Source organism: Simochromis diagramma, unplaced genomic scaffold (assembly GCF_900408965.1).
Source record: "Simochromis diagramma unplaced genomic scaffold, fSimDia1.1 OVJJ01000421.1, whole genome shotgun sequence".
Classification (NCBI taxonomy): domain Eukaryota; kingdom Metazoa; phylum Chordata; class Actinopteri; order Cichliformes; family Cichlidae; genus Simochromis; species Simochromis diagramma.
The window spans coordinates 10,558,317-10,571,018 of NW_024387250.1; the positions used below are offsets into that span (position 1 = coordinate 10,558,317).

Genomic DNA, 12,702 nt, shown 5'->3' on the forward strand with positions numbered 1-12,702 from the left:
TTAACCACAGAAAGAGGCCACGTCGTTTAAAAATGTCTTTATTTTTATCCTCTGCATCAAAGACTGTGTTTTCAGACTTTACATTCAGACAACAGGGTGAGACCACATGCTGAGGACAGAGGAGGCAGGTTTGTGTGCATGGGTGCTCTCTCATACAATCTTCTTTATTTATGTGTGTATAACTCTTCATACAGTCCTGTCTGTATGTGGGCATGAGTATGGGCACTGTCACAGATGTGTTTTCTCTCTCAGACAGTCTTTTGATCAGTTGGGTCTGGAACTGTTGAGGCAGATGTTGAATCCTCCTGGGTCTTGTCTAATCCCTGGCTGCAGCCCTGCTCGCTTAACTGTGTGTCGTCTTTCACCGTGACTGCAGCGTTGGAATTGCTCGCGTCTATACTCTCATATGGCTCTGATGTCCACTGAGGAAGAAAGGAAGAGAGAGGAGGCCGGTTTCAGGCACAGGAGAGCATTCGCTGTTTGTATAAAGCAACTAGCATGTTCGAACACAACAAGAATATCAGACGGCAACTCTGATCGTCAAATGATGCATGAGAATAAAAATCTGATTTTCACTTTGTGTTTTTTCCTCTATTTTAATTCTGGACTTCACAATTTGGGCTCCAGGAGTACAAAACAACCGAAATGAGTCTCACTTTTTCAGCTTTCTTCAACTTTTTTCAAAACTTCAAACAGTAAAAATATGGGACTCTCTCCACTGGAAAAAAAAAAACCCCACACAAACATTTTTTGCCATGCACAAATTTTGGGGTTATGTTAAAATTTAGACTTAATAACTCAAAATTTAAAATTCTTTTCTCTGAAGTTTCAGTTGGCAAGTCTAAATTTGGAGATAATACTTCTGAAATTGTTTTTCCAGCTGCTGAAACAGGCTTCCACAGATTGATCTGTAGGTTCAGCCTGAAGCCTGAACATTTGGCTCACAGAGACTCCTTGTAAATCCACTGACATCCTTATTTGAAACCCTGGTTATCTTTAATATGAGCATCCACCTTAATAACAGTGAATACATGGCAGAAAATAAGGAAAAGTAGAATACGGGACTGTGAATAAGTATATGCCGCCCCCCTTCCTGATGCATTAGTTTTGTGCATATTTTCACACTGTTGTTTCAGACCATCAAACTAATTTTACTATTAGACAAAGTCATACAAAATGCAATTTTTAAATAATGATTTCATTATCAATCAACCATTTTTTTAAAAGATACCCCCCCCCTGAGTGGAAGCTGAGTTCAACAAAGTCATGAGAAACAAAGTCATTGACATCTATAAATCTGAAAAGCTTAGAATAGCATTTCTAAGGCTTTGGGACTTCAGCAAACCACAGTTAGAACCATTTTCCACAAATGGTGAAAACATGGAACAATGGTGAACATTCCCAGGAGTGGCCGGCCTACCATAATTATTCTATATTCTATTCTAGAAGTTCACAAAAAAACTCAGACCAACATCTAAAGAACTCCAGGCCTCACTTACTACAGTTAAGGTCAGTGTTTGTGATTCAACAAAAAAAGCAAGAGACTGGCCTTGGAAATGTCCAAGGAGAAAACCACTGCTGACCAAAAAGGCTCATCTCACATTTGCCCTAAAACATCCTTAAAAAGAGAAACTATTCTGTGGACAGACGCAACAAAAAATGTAGTTTTTTGGAAGGTTTGAGTCCCTTTACGTCTGGAATAAAACCAACAACATTTTATAAAATTAACATGATACCAACAGTCAAACATGGTGACAGTTCTGTGAGGGTATGGGGCTGCTTCAGGACTGGGACTATTTACTGTGATTGATACAACCATGAATTTTGCTCAGGTTGTCCTTGAATCTCAAATATATTTGGATTATGCAGCAGCAAGTTCACCTCTGAATGGCTCAAAAAATCAATTACTTTTTCACACAGGGCCAGGTAGGGTTTTCTTTCCCTTTACTACATGAAATCATCATTCAAAAACTGCATGTCGTATTTACTCTGATTTTTCTTTGTCTAATATTAAAATTGTAAATCCAATTGAATCTTCTCAAACAATAAAAATGAGCTGTGCTTTTAGACAGACCCTGGATGTAAGAGAAATATCTGTCTCTTATCTATTGGCAAAAACTGCAAACAAGCTTCTCAAGATGTTGAACTTTTCCCTTAGTATTTAAAACCTCTACAAAAGCAAGACAAGCAAGTCAAACTAGGAAAAAGTGTGCACTTGTTTTTCTGTATATGTGTACATCTAACTGCTGCCTACCTAGTCTAAGCTGTGTTGTGGAAACAGTCTTAAGTGGGTGCAGAATTCAGACAGTGCTCTTTTCCCCACCCACCTGTGTGGCTCTGCTGCTGGACCTATGTGAGGGCCCGATGGCGATGTTGACACTGGAGGATGACTGTGTATCGGTGGTGTTTCCCCCTTCAGCAGCGGACAACCCGGAGATAACCAGGCCGCTGGAGAAACTACGCTTCCCAAACAGCAAGCTGAGTGTGGATGAAGATGAGGAGACCTGGCACCACAAGGAACAGAGATATTGCAGTTCTGTTATAATGTCGTACAGTAAACACTAAGGTGATTTATAGGAACATCAAGAATCTGTTTTCAGATCTTCCATCTGTCGACCATGTGTTTAGGCATGCTGCATTAGGAGTGTACAGTTCCTACCTGACTGGAGCGCTGCTGATGCTGCGCTGCCTGAAGCTGCGCGCTGATGCCACCTGCTCCTGAGAGACGAGGGACCTGGAGACAGACAAAAATCCTCTTTACACTCTTAGTAAGGGAGCACAAAAGCAGCTGCAGCCCAGAAAAGTAAGCTTTTTACAATGTGTGCGTATACCTGGGAGAATATAGAAGCTATGGAGGTGTTAAAGGACAGCTGACTGTTAGACAGACGCTGGACAATCCCGTTGTTGGAGCCCGAGTCCAGGATTGGGCCAGACTGGCTGCTGACAGGGGGGCGCTGACTCTGAGGCTGCACTGATCGACTGCGGTACTCTCTCCTGGCTGTAGAATTAAAAACGTGAACATTTGTAATGAAACGCAAGATTTAATAACCTAATGTACAATTTAAAAAGCACGTTATATTTGACTTCAGGATTTTAGTTTAGCTATGTGGCTCTCTGTGGTCTCTTAAAAAATAAAAACACTGGGACATCTACGTATTTGGACACCACCATAAAAAAAACAAACAAGATGTTAAATGAAGAGTTCGTTTCATTTTTCATTTTCAAAGAGTTTAGCAAAAGCATTGCAGTAACCGTTTGGATTTTTATACACAGTCTTCCAAAAGTTATTGGACTAACATTTCCTTCCTAAAGTGGTGATCAAAGTTGTTATAATGTTAACATAAGTAAACTGGGTAAATAACTTTCAGAGTTGAACTAAAACCATCTAAAACTATAGCCAGTGAAAATTTCAACTCAAACACATGTTTTGGGTTGTTGGAAGACAAAGCGACGACACAGAGCAGTTTTGCTGCTCACTGGTTGAGATTTTGTTCCAAAGAAAATTGTATTTTTTCACGATTCCTTCCAGGTTGATGAGAGTCCCAGCTCCAGATGCACTGAAGCATCTCTACAGCATAATACTCCCACCATGTTTCACTGTGGGGATGTTATTTGTTGGATTGTACGCCTCTTCCTTCCAAACATGTTTTCCAAACATGAGCAGCATCTCTGTGGCCAAAGACCTCTAGTTTTGTCTCATCTGACCAAAGGGCGCACTTCCAAAATGCTTGATCTTTGTCCAGGTTGTTCTTAGTGTACTTCAGTGTGACTTGAAGGCGTCTCTTCTGAAGAAATCAAGATTTTCTTGTACTGAGTACATACCCGTGCAGGTCTCCATCGAGACTACAATTCCCAACCGGTCTAAGTCATTTACTAATGTCTTGGCAGTTGTTCTGGCGTCTTTACACACATCTCTCAGTAGTTTTATTTCCAGAGAATTTAAAATCTTTTGCCTCCTATCTCTGCCAGGCTTGTTCTGTACTGTGTGGCTCTCTTTGTGTTTCTTGATGATACTTTTCAATCCTCTTCTTTACACTTGGAAAAAAGTGACAACTTTGTATATCCATCTCCTGCTTTGTGAGTATCGAAAATTATTTTTCTCAAGTTGAAACTGATTTCCTTTGTATATGGCACTATGACACTTTCTCAAGTGACAGCTCAAACCCTTACTGAAGTTTTTTTTTTTATATACTGTGTGTAAATTGTGCTTTAGAGTTCAAAAGCTGACCTTATTTTTACCTCATAAGTAAGCAGCCTGGTCATTAGTTACATGCGAAAAACTGAGTTAATCCCATGCTTGTAGAAACACCTTCTGCTGCACGAGTGACTTTATCGGTTTCTCACATAATTGTGGAACAGTTTTGTCCCACTCTTCTTTACAACATTGCCTCGGGTTATTGAGGTTTCCAGAGATTCATTTTTGTCCCACCACAGCATTTCAGTTGGGTTGTAGTCTGGACTTTGTCCCATTTTCCTTAATTCTTTTCTTTTTCGGGCATTCTGTTGGAGTTTTGCTGCTGTGCTTAGGATCGTTGTTTTGTGGAAAAACCTAATTTCTTTCAAGTCATAGCTATTGGACAAAAAGCCTCATATTTGATTCCAGAGTACTTTGACACACAAAAGAATTCATAATGGACTCAAAAACCGCAAGGTTCCCAGGCGCTGTGGCTACAAAACACACCCAAATCATTACCTCTTTGCCACCGTGGTTAACAGTTGTTAAGAGGTGTACGTTCTAATATGCTGTGTTTAGTTTTTGCAAAACATGGTGGTTTCGATTATGACCAAACATCTCCACTTTGTCCTTGTCTCTCTACAGGACATTGTTCTGGAAGTCTTGTGGTTTGTTCAGATGCAACTTTGCAAACTTAAGCTGTGCTGCCAGTCTTTTTCTAATCATACTGTCATTAACCTTAACATTTAACATGGTAAGTGGGGCCTGTAGAGTCTGAGATGTTCACTCGTCATTCACTCCTCGAAGATCGTGGCGTTGTGTTAACACACACCTGAAGGCTCCAGACCATCAAACTGCCAAAACATCTGCTTTCATAGAGGCAGCCACACTTGTTGATGATCAATTAATCAAATGCATTTGATTAACAGCACCTGGATCTACTCAGTACGACCTTAATGCTACTGGAAGCAGTGCAGGTGTACTTAGTTTTTCATGTGATTGCACAGAGTAGTCTTTCCTGCAGCGGGAAAACCTCCCCCAGTGAAAAATTAGTCTGATTGTATAGAACTATAGGAAAATGACCCTATTGCTTAATTCATCTTTGATGCTAGTAAACACTTTTCTGATAGGTTTATATTCCCTTTGCTTGTTTCAAATATAATATAAAACTACATATTATTTTATAAAGCAGGGTCAGAGGGTAGGCAATGTAACAGACTATAATTTAGGGTGGGGCTTAGATTTGAAAAGTTACATAGCTTGACTTTGGTTCGTGTGATTAAAAACAAACAAAACCCAAGCATTATTAGGTTTACATCGAGATTGTAGTAGAAGAATTTGTACCAGCATTGCGGTGTCTGTGGCTGTGTGCCGTCCTGGCTCTGTGCTGGCTCAGGCTGTTGGATGTGACAGAGGATGGGCGGTTGTGGCTCAACGATGACGACCCACCGGCACCGCAGTCCACATCCTCCATATTCATGCCGCTGTTACAGCTGGTCAGGTTGTCCTTACGCACCCTGCAGAACACAAGCACACAGCTCTGATTTATTTATTCATGTCCACATCAGTGCAAGGGATGCACACAGGCAAGGGGACGTTCAAAAATTTACAGAGCCTTAACTATCAGCACTGCTTAAACCACACACACACACACACACACACTCAGAGATGTTACGTAACTGTGCTAACATATGTGGTGGTGGTGGTGTTCCTCTTAAATTAGTTAAATGTGTTCTGGCTGGGGAGGCTTGATCCATCTCCTTATCTCCTTTTCTACTTAGTCGAATTAAGACAACACCTTTCAGTCAAGGCGGATGAAACAGGCTTAACAAACTAATCTAATCTGAAAGCAAAACTCTGCCCCAAGAAGCTTAAGGGCGAACTGCGCAGTTACAAAGACACACACCATTAGCTGACCTGCAGAGGTTAATGCAGCGCCTGTACGATAAGCTCTACCGAAGGTATTGTGTAAATGATGGAGAGAGAAACAAAAGGCAGGATGAAACTGGGGCTGAAGGAAGAGAGAGCCAAGAGAAGGAGGTTTCTGCATAGCAAAGCAGAGAGTTAAAGCTTTCAGCTTCCCGCTTACTCTGTAATCCAGCTGTCTATTTCTCTCAAACATGCACTCGCACTGTCCCTGTACATGTATTTAAAACTACATCAAGTTGGCAGAGAAGCCTCTTCGCAGCACTGACTACCTCCAAGTCAATATCTGTAAATCCACAGAGCAGGCAAGGCTCCCACTAAGCAGGCAGCCAGAGCATTACACTGCAGTTTGCATCTTATCCAGAGTGATTTATACTAAATGCAACCAGCTGAATAAGAGCATTAGGAAGCTGGCATAAACTGCTTTATCCCAACTTTTTCCTCTTTTGTCCCGGAGACATAAGGCCTTCTGTAACAGCTCAGAAATATATATAGATATATATCAGATTTCTGATATGTAATCTTTGTGACTTACAAAATGCTATTAAGTAGATGATGCATTTTAGAAATTGCCTGAAGAAAAACAGAGAATATATACTTATTAGGAGTAACCACAATACTTTTGTACTCATCTCTGTTCTTATTCACCTCTTTGAAAGGCAGGCAGCTTCTGTGGCAAACTAAAGGGTTATCAAGGCAAATAAAAATACAGTCTTTGAAAACACAGAATAAGGAGATGATTTCAAACAACGAGTAAGTAAACAGTGCATCAAAACAATGGTCAAACTAAAGCAAAAGACAAAATGATGGTAAAAAGAGCTGCTGACACTTAGAGGCATTTGTCAGTGAATTTCAATGCATACTATATCAAGAGGAAAATCCATAACATCTGCAACTGATGCACATGAAGCAATTGCACCGTCACAAACTGCAACTGTCCACTGGGCATGTGATGGGCCACAGTGACCATGCACCGTGTGCCGGAAAACTACTACGACTTACTTTCTGCGGTCTTTGCAGCAGATAATTAGCTAGTCCAGAGATTCAAATCTTCTCTCCTGAAATTATTTTGTCCCAGTTTCAGAGATGAAATCAACTAGATGATTAGAAGAAATATGAAAGTTTTTGTCCTCCAAATATTCCAAATAAAGAGTGTGTTATTCAAGACTCCTCAGAGGCTCATGTTCAACCAGACTGAACCCATGACCTTCAACTTACAGCATCATCTTCTTACCCATCAGAGAGAACTAAATAAAGTCTGTTTTCTGTTTATCTTTAGCATGTGAAAAAAAAACCCTAATTTTGAAGCACAGTCACAGGAAGAGATTTGGAAAAGGCTGAGCCTGGAAGGCAAGGATGAAAAAAGAATAACAAACTGCACTTTCTACTTAAGTGGGACAAAATGTACTGACCGCAGCCATTTAGAGCAGAGCCAGGAACGAATGGCATCCAGGCTTAAAGCCCCTCCTCCAATGCCGCGTAGCGTACCGTGTGTTCCTGCGTATGAAGTTGTCAGAGGTGACACGTACCTAAAAAACAGATAAAGAAAGAAAAGGAAACAGAGAAAACGTCTATGTGAGTGGGCTAAATACTTCTATTGAAGCAAATTAAGATTTTTCTGTGTAGTAATTTGGCACGCACATGGGGTAGCCGAGTGGCTGGTCACAAGAAGAGTTGACCATGTTCCTCAGTGCTTGCTTTGAGTTTTGGATGCTGCCTCGCTCCGGGTTTCGGTTCCTTAAAAATATCAACTCCTGCTGCTGTCCTGCCCAGAGGCCTCGCACACACTCCTTATTGATCTGAAGAGGTATGGAAAAAATAGAAACAATCATACAGGAGTACAAAGTCCAAACACGAGAGAAGATCCAGAGAACATCTTGTTTGTTTTATACAAAAAGCAATGTGTGAATATGACAATGCTGTGGCCTGATAATTAGCATGTTTCAAGGTGCTTGTGTGAGGATTTTGTAACATTTGGGCAGCCTTGGGCCTTAGGGTCATGGGAATGAGCTGTTCCTTTGTAATCATCATCTTATTTTAAGTGGTGTAAACTTTAAAATTGACCTATTATACTGATTTCTAACTCCATGTCAACCAGGTGCTTTTGGCAGACATCAATAAGCCTCTGGAATAATTCTGGATATGTGACCACTCTTCTTGGCAGAATTTGTAGACTTCATTTACATTGGTTAGTTTCTTGGCACAGGACCTTCTTTGAAGTGTAGTCCACAATTTTTTAATACGGTTGAGGGCAGGGCTGTGGGAAGATTAATGTTAGCCTGTTTTATCAGTTCCAAAATGAGTTTTGATTTGCATTTGGGATATTTGTCCTGTTGGGACAACAAATTGTGTCCAAGTTTCAGTCATCCAGCTGTTGACATGAGATGATATAAAAATTGCAACAAAACAGCCCTAGACCGTGATGCTACCACCACCATGCTTGGCAGCTGGTACAGTGTTCTTGGGTTTGAAAGCTTCCCCTTTACTCCTCCAAACGTATCCCTTGTCGTTGTGGCCAAATAGCAGAATTTCTCTCTAACCATAAAACATTTTGTCAGAACATATTTGGCTTGTCCATGTGGACAGCTGTAAATTTCAGTTAATCATGAAAGTGCTGATTTTGGAGCAGGAGTTGGTCGGTGCCCTCAATTTACATGCAGTTTAGTGACAAGTTTGAGCCTCGGTGGTTCTTAGGATTTGCCTGAAATTCACGTTTTCTCTCATCTGAGGGTGACAGATTGGGTCTTCTTCAAGATCTTGGTAAAATAGTGATACCTGTACTTGTACAGTCTTGGAATCTGGAGACCTTCCCAACTTGTGTAAATCTACAATTCTCCTTCTTCACGGAGTTCCTTGGACTTCCCATTTTTTCTGAGTATTGGTCAATCCAATGAGTGTTGTTGAACAAATCCTTTTTATGCTGGCAAAGAGAAACTAAGATATGTAGTCAACCATGATCACCAACGTGAAGTTAATAAGCTTTGGCCTTGTCGAGTTAAACGACGCTGAAGAACTTTTAACGCCACTGATTAAAATATTTAACTGAGTGTTTGCATATATTTGAGCCTTTATATATACTTTTGACCCTGTGTGGATTAGAGAAAATCCAAAATAAATTCATACTTCCAAATCTTGTTTTTTTTTAAGTCATTAAAGAAGTATGCTGTACAATCATTCCACCCTGGGAAAAAAAACAGCTCAAAGAAATCATTAAAAGCCCAGAAATACCATGAGATGATGAGTGTATGTTATCCAGATGTGTGCATTTTCAAAAGTCCGTTTGACATCCTGAAGGGAAAGCAGCAACTCCAGAATCAAAAGTAGTTTGAACAGAAGAAATTCAAATTTGCGTGATTTATTTACACTAAGATTAAAAAGCAAAAAAAGCCACGATTATGTTCTATCATACAGATGGAAAAGTGATGGTGTTGGTTTGTTTATTGTCAAACCTTTGAGACCAACCTTCTCCTCATAGATAGGCAGGAGGCTGTCACACTGTGCACACAGCATTTAGCTGTTTAGCCATTCAGCCAGAAAATTAAACGTATTTTACCTTGATGACCTTGAAGCTGAGGTGGCGTTTGTACAGCATGATGATCTTGTACTCGTCCGTGCCATCATCAATCATGTGTCTCAGAGTGAGCAGCGTGTCACGGCTTGACAGCACAGCCTTACGCCAAGCGGGATCGCTCTCGTGGCAGATTACGAGGTTGCTGCGGTAGTTTGTGATGGCTTCGTACAGGATAGACGCCTCCTCGGTCTCTTCCAGACAGGTAAAGTGATCCTGCAAAAGCAGGAAGGTCATCATGAAGCGTTGAAGGAAATGTTTTCTCTATAATGTGTATTTCCAGTACAGTTTGAGACTAAAGGTTGAAAAGCTACATCCTCTCGCTTTACCTGATGCAATTTGAGGCTCATTCTGACTGCAGGAGCCACCACCTTCTGGAGGAGGTCGAGGTCAGTGAAAACCCACTCATCCTTAGTGGCGATGCGGAAGTCGCCTTTAAACAGGGTGTTGAAACCGTACAGAAATGATTCAAGACTTTAAAGAGGAAGGGAGGGATTTGAGGGGGGGGATAAAGGAAACACAAAGATAGAGAAATAAAGGATGGATTATAATAACATATTTCAGATTAGATTACAAGACATAATAACACTGCAGAGTCAGAGGTATGTTTAAATGACAGGATGTTTAAAGATTTATCCACTGGCTCCCCCTTCTGGCGTTTCTGTTTAGCACCAGGTAATATGTACAACATGAGACAGACGTTCCAATAATTTGTGCATGTAATCTCAAATGCAACAGAAACATTTTTACTGTGTTTTAAGATCAATTTAGCGTAAGCATTTAATTTCATTGGTTTCCATTCATTTTATTTTAATGGAATAAGTTTATCTACTGCCAAAGTGCACAAAGGAGAGGAAGCAGACTGAAGAGGTCGACACTCTAACAACACACAGGGTTTTAAATTTAGATTCAGTTTCAGATAACTTTATCAGTCCCAAAAGGCAACTTGTTCGCAACTTACCCACAAAACCTACATATATGGTCAAACACACAATCTATAGTATATACACATTGTCAAGGTAGAGATCAGCAAAGAATGAGGTCAAAGCAAAACAGATTCTTAAAGAATAAATAAATGTATTAAAAATAAATAAATAGACAAAGAAGAACAAATGCCTAAAAATGAACAGTCACGGAAAAAACTCATCTAAATGATCCCTGTAAGTAATCTAATAGCTGAGGGAATGAATGATTTCACCTCCTAAGACCCGAACTCTTTCATGGCATGCATTTTATATTTTTCTTTGCTATTTGGGTTGATTAGGACCTGATGAATGTGAAAGCAAAGAATTACCAGATTGTTTTTTTACCTAATTTTTGTTTTTGAGAAACATGAGATCCACATATGAGGACATTTGTTTCAAATTTTGATAGAACAGTGGCAGTATAATGTCCTCGTAAGTGGATATCAGGCCCTTGTAGAGAAAAAAATAAGTATTGTGGTCTAGACATCCCAAAATGTGATGTCCACATATGTGGACACCAGGTCCTAGGAGGTTAAAGTATTTGTTAACAATTACCACAACATCACTGTTGACGGTGCTTTTCCTGCGTCCTAAAACACCCTTCAGCTAAAGAAATGACACATAGTAGCAAATAAACCAACTAAAAATTCATAATATTCCCATAGAAAAGTCACATCTGAATAGATTTTAAACACAGTCAAACATTTCTACATGTTTACAACTGAAGCACATTAAGCAGTTGTAACCGTCTTACTGTTACATGACGGCACCTCTGCCTTTCTTGTGTAACTTCAGCTAATGGAGGCACAAATAAACACTTTGCTCACACCGAGTTCTATGAAAGACTAATGGGCTACCAAATATTTGCTCAAAGTGATGAGCATAAGCCTATGCTGTATAAAGACCTTAATAATATTTCCACACAGCTCACTTCACAGAGGGATTGCAGGCCAGCCAAAACCAGTCACGCACTCTAATATTTCACTGGACTGCCTTCAGCTTTGATAGCCTATAACTGTCACAGCATTTATTTCTGACCACAGTTGGATTTATTTATTTATTTATTTAGTCAAGTTCTTTCATTGATGATGGGAGAGTCAGACTGCTGCATGAGAGTCAGACTGCCAGCTGAAACATATTGATTAATGCAGTAATTATGCAACAGAGGGCTTTTATGTGTTCGCTTTTGTTAAATCCAGGTGGTGATCATTTTTGTGGCCAGGCAGTGTATGTGTGCTGTTTTTGAGTCAGACAGGCTTACCTGTTGGACATGTTGTGTGACGCAGTGCCAAGGGATCTCCTCCCCAGGACGGAGAGAGCATAAGACAGAGTGACCAGAGGAGAGTCTTCATCGCTGTCCACAGGCTGGATATAAGCACAAACACACGGATGAAGGCAATGGCATATGGGCCGGAGATAAAAGTAAGTACAGATTCAAGCATTATGAGTGCTGTATGGCAATTTGCGGCCGTTTATTTTCACTGTGCAGCTCTTGCTTTCTTTCTTACTCATGTCAGATTTCTAAACAAGTAAAAGCAGAATGACAATAAACAAAATTCCTTAAAGGAGACGTAAAACATTACTGTTTCCAGCTCCTCAAATCTGAAATATATTCTAGTTTTTCTTCTTCTTTCAGCATTTTAAGCGTTTGGGCTCGTGACTATAACCACATTAAGTTGCAGCAGAGTGTAAACTGAAACTCGCAAGACGATGTTTAGAACAGTGTTAAAGGGACGTACCGTCTCCATTTTCCCAGCACAGTGCTGGATCCACTCCAGGTAAACGTTGCAGAAGCTGGCGCGTGTCACCCCCTGCAGGCAATGCACATAGTCCTCATCGATCTTTACGCTAAAGACCTGAGGGTCGCGCTCAATGTGGTGCCACTTGGTGTAGGACTGCAGCGCCTCCTGAATGGTGGCATCCTTGAGCCATGTAGACAGTTTGGGAGAGTGGACCAAGTAGTAGATGATACTCTGAAAAGGAGATTGAGAAAGAACGGGTCAGTAAGTAAAAACTTAATAATCACTCAAAAGGAAGACGTGCTCTTGTACGTACTGCATTGCTCACAA

The 12,702-nt window shown here is 40.4% G+C and overlaps 1 protein-coding gene across 1 annotated transcript in view; it reads right to left on the reverse strand.

Annotated features, from left to right (window-relative positions):
* Window positions 1-22: 22 nt before the first annotated feature.
* pcnx2 (pecanex 2) overlaps window positions 23-12,702 on the reverse strand; it is a 39,874-nt gene continuing 27,194 nt past the window's right edge. Inside the window, exons 30-40 of the mRNA XM_040001103.1 lie at window positions 12,373-12,606; window positions 11,895-11,998; window positions 9,998-10,142; window positions 9,654-9,884; window positions 7,742-7,899; window positions 7,513-7,629; window positions 5,519-5,691; window positions 2,832-2,998; window positions 2,660-2,734; window positions 2,328-2,504; window positions 23-422 (exon numbers count right to left, since the gene is read on the reverse strand). Of these exons, the coding sequence (XP_039857037.1) occupies window positions 249-422; window positions 2,328-2,504; window positions 2,660-2,734; window positions 2,832-2,998; window positions 5,519-5,691; window positions 7,513-7,629; window positions 7,742-7,899; window positions 9,654-9,884; window positions 9,998-10,142; window positions 11,895-11,998; window positions 12,373-12,606 (1,755 nt within the window). The 3' untranslated portion in view covers window positions 23-248. The remainder of the gene's footprint in view (window positions 423-2,327; window positions 2,505-2,659; window positions 2,735-2,831; window positions 2,999-5,518; window positions 5,692-7,512; window positions 7,630-7,741; window positions 7,900-9,653; window positions 9,885-9,997; window positions 10,143-11,894; window positions 11,999-12,372; window positions 12,607-12,702) is intronic.